The following is a 15,661-nucleotide window of genomic DNA, read 5'->3' as shown; positions in this document are numbered from 1 at the left end:
AAAATAATAAGAGGTCTTTTTTGGAATGCAAAGTTTAAATTAGTGGAAGCTGAAGGTAAGAAAATCATAATTTTACAAAATAGGAATAATAAATCATTTATTTAGAAGTAGCAAGTATGTGAAATAGTCAAATATGGTAATATGTTCGTTAATGAATAAATGAACTACCTCTAGAGGAGATAAAAAATATATCACCTTCCTTTAATTTTTATCAAAGATAATAAAAAATAACCGAATAAATAAATATTGTCATTAAGATGTCATTATATAGAATACAAAAAGTATTATAAATGGGAATATATCAAATTAGTTGGGTAACCGTGTAAGCCTGAATATTATTATTAAATCATTGTTTGAATGATTTGATGAATGAATGAATATATGATTTTAATTTTTTTTTTTTTGCTTTTTAATTTATGTGAATTTTCAACTTTAATTGAAAATCATGCATGTACTGAACGATCGACTCTTTTAAAGTTTGGTAGAGATAGATCATCTTTATCAGTATCATTATCTCCCTCGTATGGATTATTTTGAACTGGTAAGTAACTGTAATTTGGATTTGAAAGTGTAAATGCAGATGATGGAGAAATAGGATCTATTAAATTATCTTTTGTAATGTCAGTATTGTATTTCAAAAGTGGTACTAATGTAGAATCAGAGTCTTCTACATAATCATAGTCTGTGTCTTCATAGTCAAAATTGTTTGAATCAAATTCATCGGAATCATATGAATCATTTGAATCATCATCTACATTTTCCTCTTGTTTTTCAGGTTTTTCTAGATAGTCGTTTTCATCATCGTCTTCATCACAAATATCTAGCTCTTGTTCAAGTTGAATTGCATCTTCTTCAATTTTGTTGTCACAATACAATGGAGAGAATTCTACTTTATTATCTAGATCAGATAACTTTAAAGATTTTGAAAGTGGCAAAATAGGTTTGTTCATAATAACTTGAGTCGATTCTTCAATTTCGTTTTCATTAATATCGCTATTCTCTGGGAAGGATTTTGATTGAACTCTGTTACAGTATAATATGTTATCCATTACTCTATCTAGTAGATTAGCATGGCCTACTAATACTCTTAAATCAAAGGATTTTTTTCTTCCATTTCCAGAGGAAGGATTACCACATTCATTAAGTTTACATCTAACTTTTGAAGCTAACTTGCATTGCTCTGCAATGTCTGTCATTGTTGGATTTAATTGTGCTCCCATGATTGTATTATTATTATTTTTAGAAATATGCTTGTTTGTATGTTATGAAATAAAAGTTGGTTTTGTTGTTTTTCTCTATTATAGAGGTATGCCTTTTGGTTGATTATTATTGGTAGTGACGTTATTACTAATAGTAAAAGTCTTTTGGTTTGGTTTAGTTTAGTTTAGTTTCCAAAGGTAACAAGAATGGAAAGGTTTGTAAATAAAGAACGAATTTATAGATTTAAGAGTTGTCATGTTACTTATATATGAATACTCGATATCAATTCCAATTCCAATTCCACGTAGTGACGCTATGTATAATTATCCAAGGAAAGAAAAGTTTTCTTTTTTTAAAAGTTTTTTTAGACTATTTATTTTTTTTCCTAAGCGTTTCGTTATTGCTCTTACCTTCGAAAGACGTTTAATGTAGCGGAAAACCTCAAAACAGCTTCGACCTTAAACTTAACAATGACAAGTTGCAGAACTGTATACAATAAGGATATTCCTCTCTGGTCGACTCTTAGCCCAGCAAAGAGAAAACTAATAAAACACTCAGATACAGCAACTAAATAGAATAACCGATTTATTCGGAAATGGGGGCAATGTCAGACAGAACCCACCCAATAAAATGATTAGTATCGTTATCAATAGCTAACAATCTGTGACAGCTGGTTGTTTTAACAAGAAAGAAAGGGAAAAAGATGGGTAACCTCAAAAACACAAGATAAAGCATATAGGACCAGTTCCCTCTTGAAATTGTAAGAAAGCTTTTAAGAAACTAAACTAAAGTAAAATAAAATAAAATCTAGCAATAATAGGCGCTAAATCCTCGAAGGATGGAAAACTTTAAAAACAAAAATACAACAAAATACAACAAAACTGCAGTAGGTTATAATGAAAAGACACAAACAAGGTGGTATTTACATGGAGAATACACTGCAGAACAAGATACTGAAAGAATACAATATCAGACCCCATCAAATTTTGAATCTTCCTCGAGGTTTAGTGAGAAATGGGAAATTTGTAAAAACCAAAAGAAAGAAAAATTGCCATAAAATATGGAGGTGATTTGGGTAAGTTCGAGAGGACGCCTACGACAAACCTCAAAGGTTATAATTATAATTACTAAAATAGTAAAAGGAAAGAAAAATGGCAGTGAGAAACTTATAAGTGGTTTCGAAGAGAGGGAGGTGAAGTTCGGAGGAAGTAAGAATGATGGAGTTGAGGGGGGTGGAGGAGACACGGGAGAAATGTGGTGGGCACCAAGAGAAACAGATGGAGAGATGGAAAAAGGATAATGCGAAAACATGAATACTTAGCTATTCCAGATGGTGACTTGTGTTTTTCTCCATGGAGTTGTGAGTTCAAAAAAATAAAGAAAAAGAATAAATGGACGGTGTATATTTATGTTATATTATTTGTATTTGTGTTGGTGATTTGTTAGAAGAGTTCGAGAAATAACTGCTGGAATGTGCTATTGAATATATCTAGACATCTAGAATATTTACGTACAGATATAACTTCCGAGAGACAAAATAGAATAGAATATATATCTCTAAAAATTATGGATAACCCAATCATTTGCTGAAAACCCGCGCAGAACGTTTTGAGGAAACCCAAGAAATTGTAAATAAACTAACCTAATTTGATTAAACTGTGGGGAAATTAAACCAATCGGATAACGATGACAAACAGCGACAGGGATTGGTTGGTGCAGAATTCCCGTGGTGGAAAACAAAGTTTAACCACCGCATCTGCTTACTCTCCTCCGCTGTCGCCGCCCCGTCCAATACACATCCCATTTTGTCTCTTCTCTCTCTCTCTATTTCTCGCTTGTTTCTTTTACCGTGTATTTCTCTCCATATGATCCTTACTAAGAATATATATTTTGTTTTTGCTTTTTTTTTTCTTCTTCAAAAATAAACTCCCTTTTGTTCAATCCTTACCCCCGTCACCTCACTGGTGCAAGTGTTTCTTATAAGCCATTTCAGCACGAATTACGTTAACACTATGTTTTATGTTGGTTTTTCTTTCCGATGTATGGATGGGCTTGGGTCGGTGGGTGAAATATTGAAAATGTTAACTTTCCCCGAAATTGGTAAACAGAGTATGCTACGTTTGTCCAAAATCTGGGGTAGCGCTCTTTCTTTGTATTTCGACAAGTACAGGAGAGAGATACAGTGTTTTCTCTTCTGGTACATAAAGCTAGTGAGATTATAATTTTTTCATGGTACTGCGCTACATTTTTCTGTCCACGGCCGTTTTTTTTAAATTTGATACTGGGTTTTAGAATAACATATAGAGGAATGCTTAAGTGAGATTGATAAGTTTTGTAAGAACCCGACGCGGGCCGTTGAACCAATGAGGAGGGCCGGTGTCTCAATTGGTCCGAAACTCGGACTCCGGCTTAAAAAGGATAACTTGATCCAGTTTGTTTCGTTTTCGATGTTTTTTTTAAAATAAAAAATTACTTCTCAGACAATTGCGCGCACACAACCACTATCACATTAGGTTTTGGGTAGAATTTGTGTGGGCATTTCAATTCCCTGATCGGGATTCAATAGCAATAATAGGCTTTAGCATATATACTATTGGATTTTAATGAATTTCAGTCTTTATTAAGTGAACTTACATTGAACAACAAGAAATGAAACAGTTAGCTAGGTGCATAAGACGTATGGTATAGAGAAAGAGAGAGAGAGAATTGTGTTCATGTGTTCAAAAAAATATAAATGTTTCTATCCATTTTTATATCCGTTAATAAAACCATCACTATCTCTTCATCCATCTCTGAACAAAATCGGTTCAATCTTTAACTGATTTTATACAATATATAAATTTATCTATCTACATTTCAATTCCGTGTCTTTCCTTTCTATCCGCTTATATCTTCATCTCGAGATCTCTCGAGGTTAGCTAGTTCTAGCCAACCATCCATCCATTTTTTTTTGAAGCTGTATCTCGGCTGAGTTGAGTTCAGATTGGTGTTTCTAACTTTGAAGGCAAAATGAACGAACCCTCAAGAATAAAACAAACGATCAGTGCATAATTCCAAATAAAGAGACTTCTCAATTACTTCCAATGATGAATATTAAAACCTTCAGTTCGATTCATATGACGTTGGAAATGAACTGGTCTAATCGGTTCAAGAATATTGCAAATCTACAACTGTCAAGTTTACACGTACATTAACTCTGCCTCTCTCTCCCTCTGTTGCATTCGGTGAATACAGAAAGTATAAATACAACCATATGCATATATATATAATTGTAAAGCTCAAGTTACCCTATATTCTTTTCTATCACATGACTCAATATCCGTTGTCGTGAACAGCGACAATTGCGATCACCCGAATATCATGTGACCAAATTCTTGTATCTTAATCTCTCACCTTTTTCCCCCCTTGTCCATCCAAAATCAACCACGTGATAAAGAGTTAGAGAGAACAATTAGTTGCTCCGTTACCCTCTCTTCCCCCGAAGACGATAATGTCTCAGTACAGAAGAAAAAATGGTTTTATCGCTTTAAACAAAATTTTCTTTCTCGCCTTGCCCTTTAAATAACTTCTTATTGGCAGAACACAGCAACAACACAGCAACCAACACCATACTAATCCTTGCTTGCCCTCCACCACCTACTCTCCCATAATACAAACAATTTACAATATATACATACATACATACATACATACAATCACCTATCACCAACCAACCAACCAACCCCCAAATAATATATATTCAATACTCAATATCATTCATTTTATACCAATACCAATACCATCCCACATCCATTTATACAATATTGTTTTACCATACCTCTTTTACTACCACTTCGCTCTCCTTTTCTTTCTCTCTCTCTCTCTTTCTCTCTATTGGAAGGAAAGGAAAAAAATTTAGAAGTTGGAAACCAAACTGTCAATTTTTAATGAAATTTTTCATTAGTTTCTTAATTCTTGTAATCTCCCTCTTGTTGGTAAAGTTTATTTGTAGTCATTTTATAATTCACAATTCGTAATTCCAGTCCCTCTCTGTTCAATTCTATTTAATTTACTGTTATTCTCTTTTCAAGATTGCATTGCAATTCACAATAGTGCACGTCTCTATCCAGTTGTTATTTTAATCTGAACTTCAACTACAGTATCTTTTCTGATCTAAACAGTTATAAGGATATTGAAGAAATTAAAAAAATAAAAACATTACACACTATATCATTGAAAAATTAAAAATAAAAAAGATTTAGTAAGGAAGTTGAAATAATAAAGGATATTGTCTATTATAATTAACATCACCTTTCATTCTTTTTACTATAAATTTGTTAATATCTCTCTATCATTAGAAAAGTTTAAATAAAAAAAACCTATTCCTCATATTCCAGCTCAATTCAATACAACAATGTTCAGAAATAATAATAGAATAATCTCTTCCTCTTTTGCCGTGAGCAAAAGATGTATCCAATCTTCTATCAAGCCAGAAGTTACTGAATTATCAAACGGTATCTCTGTAGTTTCAAGATATAATCCAAATGCTGCAACTTCAACTTTTGGTTACGTCTTTGGTTCAGGTTCTGCTGATGAAAACCCATACAACAACGGTGTATCAAAGATTAACCAAGATCTTTTCACAAGATACAACAAAGATACAAACACTTTAGCTAACAAGAATGGTTTATTGTTGGATTCTGTTTTGAAGAGAGACTACCAATCTTTCTTAGCTACTTCTTTGAATAAGGATGTCAAGAAAAATCTATCCTTATTGAACGAAGCTTTTGCTAAAAATACTCAAGTTAATGAAAACGTCTTCAATTCTACTAAATCTGAAATTACTAACTTTTTGGAACATTTCGAAAACGATGCTGTATTCCAAAAAAAGAGAGTCTTGGAACATTTACACTCTACAGCTTACCAAAACACTCCATACTCTTTGCCAAAATTTGGTACTGCCGAATCCATTAATGATTTGATCTTATCTGATGTCCAAAACTTCAACCAATCCCATTTCAAAAACTCAAACGTCGTTATCGTTAACGATGGTAACGTTAAGCATGAAGATTTTGTTAATGCTGTAGAATCTGAAAAGATTAGCTTCGGTGCCGGTGAAAAACCACAACAAGTAGTAAAGTCTTCATTCTTAGGTTCTGAAGTTAGATTAAGAGATGATACTTTACCTAAGGCATGGATCTCTATTGCTGTAGAAGGTGAATCTACTAAATCTGAAAATTTCTTAACTGCCCAAGTTGCTGCTCAAATATTCGGTAAATACGTTGCTTCTGAACCAACTAGCAGTTTACAAGGTATTAAATTGTTGGATGCTGTTCATGAATACCACTTATGTGACGATTTCAAACACTTCTCCCTATCTTACAACGATTCTGGTTTATGGGGTTTCAGAACTGCTACTTCAAACTTCGGTAACATCGATGATTTGATTCACTTCACTTTGAAGCAATGGAACAGATTGACCATTTCCATCACCGAAACTGAGTTAACTCGTGCTAAACAATTGTTGAAATTGAAATTAGCTGCTAAAGCTGAAAAGAACATTCCAAAGTCTATTTCCAGAATCGGTAACTCCGTCTTAACCAACACTTTGAGACCAACTTTGACTGAAGAGTTTGCTGCTATTGATGCTATTACTGTCAATGACATCAAAGAATGGGCAGGTAAAAGGTTATGGGATCAAGATATTGCCATTGCTGGTACTGGTCAAATCGAAGGTTTGTTAGATTACATGAGAATTAGAAATGACATGTCCATGATGAGATGGTGATCTGTTGGAATTAAATTGAGTCCTGCTTACCTCTTTTCTAAATTCAATTTTTTCATTGTATTTTTTTAACTTACCAATTGAAAAAATAGTTTAAATTCTTATATTCTTCACATTCATATTCTCTCATGTTTATAAACTATCTGTTCACTAAAGCCATAACTTTTTTATGTATATCTATCGATAATGTTATGGTCCAATGATTTTGGCAGTGTAACTTCTCGATTTTTTCATGGCCTTACGTGATTATTATACATTATTCCGAAATATTTAAAGATTCGATTCCTGAAATGATATGTTTATTTATTATATAATAAATAATTTATATTTATTAGTCTATTTATATTACTATTCTTTTCGTATTTTGCTTCCTAAGGGACTGACATGGTTACTTTGCGATAAACCTTTATCAAGAGCATTAATTTTCTCAATATCAGTGTTTTCATGAGTTAATGGAGAAATTAACATGTTGGAATGATCAGATGTTTGACTTGATCCTGTTACTGGGGATTCAGTTATTATTCCAATCTCAGATTTCTGTTTTTTAGGTGTTCCTACTACTGACATTGATGAGCTAGAATTATCATTAACGACATTATACTCAAAGTCATCTAACTCCGTTGTTCTTCTCTTATTCTGTGTGTGAGAATCGCTAACAATTTTAGTTGCATTTTCTAAAACATCGGTTTTCTTTTCATCATTATTGGCATCATTGTTTTGTTCTTCAACATTCTCTCCATCTTCTAGATCTTCATCCTCATCGGTACTACTTATATCTGTATCATCTTCATTATAATCTTCATCATCATCATTGTCTTCATCGTCGTCATCATCATTCAGTAGAAATCCATTATCTTCAATTTGTTCTACATAATCTTTATCTATAACACCATTCTCGTCTTCATAGTATTCCTCGATAATAAAATTTTGATCATTATTCAATGAATCCATTTCGTTTCTGCTATTTCCATTGCCCATAATATCATTTCCATCCTCATCCTCATCCTCATCTTCAAATCCAAAACTAATACTCATAAATGAATCAATATCCTTGACGTAGGTAGATAACTCTTTTTCTAATTTTGAATCAATCCATGAAATCTTACATAATGAAATATTATCTGTATCATCATCTTCACTATTTATAACTGCTTTGCTTGTATCATTATCGTTTGTAGCCTGAGAAGTTTCCCAACTAGTGGTAACCAGACAACATTCTGTTAATGCTCTGACAAATTTTGCCAATTCATTCACTTTGTAATATTTAAATGGATCATAGCACAATTCACATATTCTCAATATTGTAAATGGGTACAAACCTTTCTCTAAGAAATTCGTTGTTATATAATCGCCTAATTCATTTAGTTCCTTCCTTTCCTCTATAAAATGTGAAGCATTAACAAAAATATCATACGGAATTGTATTAGTAATATGTTTAATTAAATCTGGCAATAATTGATCAGGTTTATTAGTATCCAATATTGATAGATTCCTTTTTTCTACAATTTCATTTAATTGCCTATACAAATTATTTGATTTTATGCCCATCATATTAGTATCGATATCATCTACAGTGACATCAGACGTTTCAACGATAGTACTTTCATTCATCTCAGACCGATTTCCTACTAAAACTAAAATAAAAAACACGTAAAACGTTCCCCTTAAATATAATAAATAAATAATCCAGTAAATTAAATAAGCCACTTGATTTCTGATCTAAATCTAAAGTCAATATCTCAAATCTTACCACAATTATTACAACTGAAAACTTCTAGCAGGAAACAAAACCAATTTCTTTAATCCTTTTCTCTCAACCCGTACCAGAGCTTTAATCCCCAACACTTAAAAATCAACAAAATAACAACTATAGATTGTTAAAACGACCTCAATATCTATGTATTACTGTTCTAACTTCGTGTTCATTGCTCTTTAAATTGATATTAACTGCATATATATTTTATATACATCATCTATAATATATATATATATATATTTTTGATATTGATAGAAACTTCGATACGATAATGGAAAGAGGCCTCGAAAAAACGTATGAAAATAAAATCTTGAAAAGTTGATAGAAATTATAAAATAAGATAGATGAAGAGAAGTATATTAAGATTGGTTAAGGATTACCGTCTGTTTGGTAGGTATATTGTGAAGGCAGTTGGTCAGGAGTTGGTTGTCTTTTAGTAGTTTGCAATGATGATGTACAGTAGGTTTTTGAAGTGTGTTTCTAGACCAGTTGCCAATGGGTTAACAGTTCAATGCAAGACTGTGAGCTTCAGGCCTAATGTTTTATTACAACAGATGGCTAATGTTAGGATGATGTCTAGTGGTGCTGGTGCTGGTAGTAAGAGCTCTGGGGGTAAGATTATGGAGGATGAGGAAGTTGATACCTGGTTAGCAGCCATTGAGGAATTAAAAGAAGAGTTTTCAAAGACAGGATTTAAACCTGAGACTTCGTTGGCACCACCAGGTCAAGCTAAGCTTGATATACCTGAAGAAGTAATTTCTTCAAGCAAGCAGTTCATTCCTTCTGAGAGGCAATTGGATGAAAGTGAAAGTTTGAAAGGTTTCGAATTACCACAACGTAAAGATCCTATATTAGAGCACGTTACAAATATGATTATGAGACATGGTAAGAAGCCGGCAGCTGAGAGAACGTTGTCTAGAGCTTTGTATATTGTGTTTTTGCAATTGAGAAAGGATCCTATTGAAATATTGAAAAAGGCTTTGGACGATTTAGGTCCATTGATGATCGTAAAGACTTTTAATACTGGTGTCGCAAAGAAAGCGGTTATTCCAGTTCCATTAAATCAAAGACAAAGGACAAGACTAGCCTGGAAATGGATAATTGAAGGTGCTAACAAGAGATCATCGAGTGAATTGTCTGTTAGATTAGCAGAAGAGCTAATCTCTGTCCATAGGGGCAGTTCATCCAGTTTCAACAAGAGAGATCAATTACACAAGACCGCTATTGCTCATAGATCGTACATCAAATTAAACTGAATATTCACTAAGAAAATAAGCCTCTCCATATATTAATTAAATTAGGGGTACGCCACCATTGAACTTCATGTATATATTTTTATCATTTCCCCATGAATAAAGTTTGACACTCACATGTGTATCTATGTATGTATATACGTGTTAATAATAGAATTATTCATTTTTCTTGATAGTATGCTATACCAATACCTAAAATTGAGCCTATAAAATTACAAACCATATCTAACAAATCAAAAGAACGTCTTCCTTGAGACAACCATTGTTGTAAGAACTCGCTGCTGATAGCAGCACCAATGGAACATATTACGAACGCAACGATATATTTATTAATTTCTAAAATACCGTTGTGGTAGACATTGCTACTATTGCTATTGTTATTGCTATTATTAATATTATGTAAGGGTAGCCATCCAGTGGGGCCAATATGACAAAATTGAGGGACTCTAAATTTTATATATTTCCCATCGATAATTCTATTGAAGAGCCAGGACTCAAAGGCAAACACTAAGAAATGTGCTAGTTTATCGTGTTCTGAAGTGAGCAAAGCAAATTGTTCATTTGAAGTCAAGCCTAAGATACACGAATAGAATTGATACGCTCAGGAAACTGAGGAAATACCATTTCTTAATGTTCAACATCGTTTATCGAATATCACGTTCCCATAAAGAGAAAGTAGATGAACAGAAGAGAGAAGAACAAATAATAGCTTGCTTGTAATAAATACAATTAGTCTAATACCAAGCTATCCATTCAACAGTAACCGCTACATCATCTCAACATATCAATCAAAACTTGTTTCTGTTGTATCATGTGTTTGTTCTGATCTGAATCTTGTGTATAATAACAAAATTGAAAGTTCCGCTGGGTCACTCGGCTAACTGGCCAATGTTTACCCAATTTCTTGCTGGATATGGCAAGGTCATGTGATATTCAGTTACCCTACGTTACACCAGACAAAATTGAAAAAAGCCAGTTAAGTGAATATGTCACATGTTCTTCAAAATATACACACGTGATCTGTAAAATAAGAAACGAAAGTTCGAAAGTACGAAATTTTCGAAATTTTTGAAAGTGAAAAATGTCAAAATGAAAAGAAAAAGCTCTCTCTCTCCTTAATATAAAGATGATTAAACTGAATATAATATAGTTTTATATGAATTGATTTAGATTTAGATTTAGATTTAATTGTTAAAGTTATATAAGTTCAGTGTCATATCTATTCTAATCTACATTAGTGATTGTATTTTGGAAGAAACAGGAAAAAAGTTTGTGTTATTATTGATCCTTTTTTAGTTCTTTTTTTTTGGTTTCTTCACAGTTTGTTGGATAATAGGGGTAGTCTTTCTCTTTCTCTATCTGTTCATCACTTTAAGGTTCATATATATATATACTATATTATATATATAGATAGATACAAACACGAATACAAACACAAGCACATTAAATAATAGGTAGATTGACAATTGCACAATGTTAAACGAAGTTGTGTTTCAAATTGGTTTGTCAAATGAAGAACAGGCCTTCTATGGGATATTGTTTAAACAACTAGATCCAGAGGATTTGGGTATAGTAACTGGTGAAGTTTTAAAACCAATTTTCTCTTCTTCTGGATTGTCTCCACAGGTCCTGTCCCAACTATGGGAGTTAGTTGATGTGAACCAAAAGGGTTTCTTGAATAAACATGAATTTTACGCTGCCATGAGATTGATTGCAAACTTGCAACAGCAACCAAGTTTAAATGTATCAAAGGAATTATACTCAATTCCTCCTTCGCAGTTGCCAAGGGTAGCCAATTCCCAATCAAATGATCTTCAACCTGCTAATACCCAACAGCAACAGCAACAGCAACAGCAACAGCAACAACAACAACAAATTCCATCTCCTTCTTCTAACGATATAGCAAAATTTTCTCAATTATTTGATAGGTCAACTGGTGGTAGTTCTTTATTATCAGGTGATAAAGCAAAAGATATCTTTTTGAAAGCAAGACTAGATAATCAATCACTTGGTGAGATTTGGGGATTATGTGACAGAAATGCTTCTGGTTCTTTGGATAAAGCAGAATTCGTTATGGCAATGTATTTGATACAATTGACCTTATCTAATCATCCTTCAATGAACCCCGTCCCTTCTGTTCTGCCTGCTCAATTATGGACAGCAGTACAACAAAGTAATAATGTAAATAGTAACTTCAATCAACCACAGCAACCACACGTTCAAGCAACTCCATTGAGCAACAACTCTACAGGTGTTTCTTCAACTTTAGGTAGACAACCAACTCTTTCTCGTGTCTCTTCCGGTGCATTTACAAATGCCGCTAAAGATTGGGAACTATCCTTTGAAAAGAAAAATCAATTCGATGCGATTTTTGATTCCTTGGATAAATCACATGTTGGTTCCTTGGGTTCGCAAGTTTTGGTTCCATTCTTTGTCTCATCAAGGTTAAATCAAGAAACGCTAGCCAATATCTGGGATTTGGCCGATATTCATAACAATGCAGAATTTACTAAATTAGAATTTGCTATTGCAATGTTCTTAATCCAAAAGAAAAATGCAGGTGTGGAATTGCCAGATGTAATCCCAGAACAATTACTACAATCTGCTGCATTGGGATTGTACCAACAATCTCAAATGTCTTTGCCATCTAGGGAATCAAAACCTTCTTTTAATGAACAACCTGTACAAATGACACCAAACTCTCAAATTTCTCCAGTACAACAACAAAATACTAATAACAGTTCCTTGAATGATCTATTAGCCTTAAATGCTTCTTTCTCCTCTCCTGTTAACCAACAACCTTTGGCTGATACCACTCCGTCTCCTTCCCAAAATCAAATGGTTCCTCCTTTGAAGAAATTTTCCTCAACTTCAAACTTTGGTCAAAATGTAATTAGAGAGGAAGACGAAAATATTGAACAAGACTTCCATTCAAACCCTTTCCCTGCCACTAATATTCCTCAACAAGTCGCACCACAAAGATCCGTAACTGATATTTCTAGTGGCCAATTCAAGCAAAGTTCTGTTCTTCCTCAAGTTCCACCTCATCGTGCGCCTTCTGTATCTTTGAAAACAGTCCCAAACTTTAACTCTCTAAATATTTCAAGAAACTCAACTGGTGGTGTTCTTCCAACAGGTTCTGGTATGCAAACAAGTACAAATACTCCTATGTCAAGGAATACAGATTTGTTTGCAGATGCTGCAGCATCTGCAGAACTATCTAGTGCTACAACTGAATTGGCTAATTTATCTAATCAAGTTAATTCGTTGACGAAACAGGCCAGTATTACTACTGAAAAGAAATCTAAAGCGACTCAGGAATTAAAGAAAATTAATGATTTGAAGTTAACCATAGAAAATAAGCTAGCTACTCTACGTGCTACACAAGAGCAAAACTTACAGCAATCCCAACAATTAGAAAACACATTATCTTCAATTGATGCTGAAAATGAAACGTTGAAAAACCAAGCTGTACAAATTGAAACAACTTATAACGCATGCGAAACCGAACTAAATCAGTTAATGCAAAGTCTTGCTGAAGGTCAGAAGAAGAATTTAGCCTTGAGAGAGGAAATAACTAGCGTTAATTCAAAATCAGCTTTGATCCAAACTCAATTAAACCAAAAGCAGGAAGAAGTTAGACAGACTAGATCTACAATAGATGAAACAAGTAAGGATATGGCGCTTTCCGTATTTACTGCAAGTTTCTTAGAAAATGAAATAAAATCTCTAACTGATAAATTATCTGTCTACTTAACAAAACACAATGAATTAGATGATTATCAAAAGAAGATAGATCAACAGCAAGAGCAATTACAAACTAAATATAGTGACTTAGAAAATAGGAGTGGTGATTTGAAAATACGTAGCGAACAGTTGAATCAACGTAATATGGAGATTCAAGAGCAAGAAAACTTATATGGGCAGCATATTGAAAGTTTACAAACAATGTTTGATGATTTGAATAAGAGAAAAGTTATTTATGATGAAGCTAATGAAAATTTAAAACAACAGCATATAGAGTATGCCCAAAAGGTAAAAGAACTCTTCGATAGACAACTGAAATTACCTGTAGAGGATGCCGAACGATTAGAAGAATCTCATGCTGAACAAGTTTCTAAATTTGTTGAGGATTCCGTTGCTAACTCTTCCTTAGGAAATGTAGCATCTAGAAACGAGGATTCTATATCTAACGACAATAGTATTTCAGATGTTGGTAAAGAAGTAAATGTAACTAAATCCATAACTGATGAACCTGTCTCACAAGAAATTGAGAATAGAGGTGAAATTGGAGGCCCTATTGAAAAGAATGTTTCATTAGAGAGTCAGAACCATATTCCTGGGGACTGGGAGTCAGCGAAGGTATCAGAAACTAAACCTAAGGAAACGAGTGTTTCTGATACTAGTTCTGATGAGGATGAGGATAACTTCCAAGACACTAGAGAGGAGTTTTTTGAATCATATGGTGATGTAAGTGATTCTACACCTACAGTTGAACGTAATGTAGAAATTGGTCAACCAAGTGCAACTACCATTATACAAGACCCTGGATATATCAATAAAGAAGTGGATATACCTCAAGTACCAAAAGGAGCTTCTCCGGTTACACAAACCTTGCCTGTTGAAGCTCCACTACCTGTTGAAGCCCCACTACCTGTTGAAGCCCCACTTCCTGTTGAAGCCCCACTTCCTGTTGAAGCCCCACTTCCTGTTGAAGCCCCACTTCCTGTTGAGCCAACAATTCATGATGAATTTGATAATGCATTTGCTGGTTTAGAACAAACTGCTGTCGAGGATCCTTTGACGGCTGATTCTCAGTTACAACCTAACACTGAAGAATTTGAAAATATTGAACATGCGGATTTAGAAGATGAATTACAGAGAAATAACTTTACTGAGCTTGATAACTCAGTTAATCCGCAATCCGGGAATGTTGGTAACGATGAATGGGAAGATTTATTTGCTGGTTTTGGAAACGCAAAACCAGCAAATAGGGACTTCCAACAACCACGACAAGATATTCCGGTACAACAAGCTAACAGTTTACCACCAACACCAATAAACCGTGGAGTTGCTACAACACCAAAGTCATTAGCGATTGAAGAATTAAGTGGAATGGGTTTTTCGAAAGAAGAAGCTACTAGAGCTTTAGAAAGATGTGGATACGATTTGGAATCAGCTACTAACTATTTGCTAGATAATGCATAATTGTTCTTATATTTTTTTCAACGTGTATTTTTGAAAATTTCATTAAGTTGTTCCAATAACCTGCGTAATTATTATTTTTATCTGATAAAATAATAAATCTATATAGTATGTATTATTAATTTCTATGTGTTAAATAATATATCTTATTAATGTAATAAATTTGAAACCGTCATAAAATGATTCAAGATAGATTATACTAACTATCCTCATGGTGATTGTTTATTATAATTGATTTTGTCTCTCTAATATGATTCGCTACTGCCATATTTTCTTTTTGAGCTTTTAGTTATTAAAATCGACGTTACGGAACATTGATATTTCAGCCCTATCTATCAATATAATGAGCACTCTATATCTAGTTAAATATATATCAATTGCATGATTGTAAAGGGCTATTTTAAGGTACCAAGAGCTTCACAATAAAATATTAAAACATTTCCCTAATCCCGTTTAGAGGACTCTGGTTTTTCAGTTTTTGAA

The 15,661-nt window shown here is 33.4% G+C and overlaps 6 protein-coding genes across 6 annotated transcripts; 3 read left to right on the top strand and 3 right to left on the bottom strand.

Annotated features, from left to right (window-relative positions):
• Positions 1-443: 443 nt before the first annotated feature.
• On the bottom strand, positions 444-1,220 carry ECM13 (Ecm13p; the record flags this gene model as incomplete). The annotated part of the gene is made up of 1 exon (XM_001646207.1): positions 444-1,220. The coding sequence occupies one exon, from the start codon at positions 1,218-1,220 to the stop codon at positions 444-446; it is 777 nt and encodes a 258-aa protein (XP_001646257.1).
• Positions 1,221-5,593: 4,373 nt separating this feature from the next.
• Positions 5,594-6,967, top strand: COR1 (ubiquinol--cytochrome-c reductase subunit COR1; the record flags this gene model as incomplete). The annotated part of the gene is made up of 1 exon (XM_001646206.1): positions 5,594-6,967. One exon carries the CDS (start codon positions 5,594-5,596, stop codon positions 6,965-6,967), a length of 1,374 nt encoding a protein of 457 aa, XP_001646256.1.
• A 345-nt stretch (positions 6,968-7,312) lies between these two features.
• PSY4 (Psy4p) lies at positions 7,313-8,575 on the bottom strand (the record flags this gene model as incomplete). Its single annotated transcript, XM_001646205.1, has 1 exon — positions 7,313-8,575. The coding sequence occupies one exon, from the start codon at positions 8,573-8,575 to the stop codon at positions 7,313-7,315; it is 1,263 nt and encodes a 420-aa protein (XP_001646255.1).
• Positions 8,576-9,166: 591 nt separating this feature from the next.
• Positions 9,167-9,976, top strand: RSM7 (mitochondrial 37S ribosomal protein uS7m; the record flags this gene model as incomplete). Its single annotated transcript, XM_001646204.1, has 1 exon — positions 9,167-9,976. The coding sequence occupies one exon, from the start codon at positions 9,167-9,169 to the stop codon at positions 9,974-9,976; it is 810 nt and encodes a 269-aa protein (XP_001646254.1).
• Positions 9,977-10,133: 157 nt separating this feature from the next.
• On the bottom strand, positions 10,134-10,614 carry Kpol_1013p70 (uncharacterized protein; the record flags this gene model as incomplete). Its single annotated transcript, XM_001646203.1, has 2 exons — positions 10,134-10,545; positions 10,595-10,614. 2 exons carry the CDS (start codon positions 10,612-10,614, stop codon positions 10,134-10,136), a joined length of 432 nt encoding a protein of 143 aa, XP_001646253.1.
• Positions 10,615-11,446: 832 nt separating this feature from the next.
• Positions 11,447-15,181, top strand: EDE1 (Ede1p; the record flags this gene model as incomplete). Its single annotated transcript, XM_001646202.1, has 1 exon — positions 11,447-15,181. One exon carries the CDS (start codon positions 11,447-11,449, stop codon positions 15,179-15,181), a length of 3,735 nt encoding a protein of 1,244 aa, XP_001646252.1.
• Positions 15,182-15,661: the final 480 nt, after the last annotated feature.

This window comes from Vanderwaltozyma polyspora, genomic scaffold, assembly GCF_000150035.1.
Source record: "Vanderwaltozyma polyspora DSM 70294 KpolScaffold1013 genomic scaffold, whole genome shotgun sequence".
NCBI lineage: Eukaryota > Fungi > Ascomycota > Saccharomycetes > Saccharomycetales > Saccharomycetaceae > Vanderwaltozyma > Vanderwaltozyma polyspora.
Note: the sequence above shows the minus strand (reverse complement) of the source record. Positions and strands in the feature narration are given on the sequence as shown.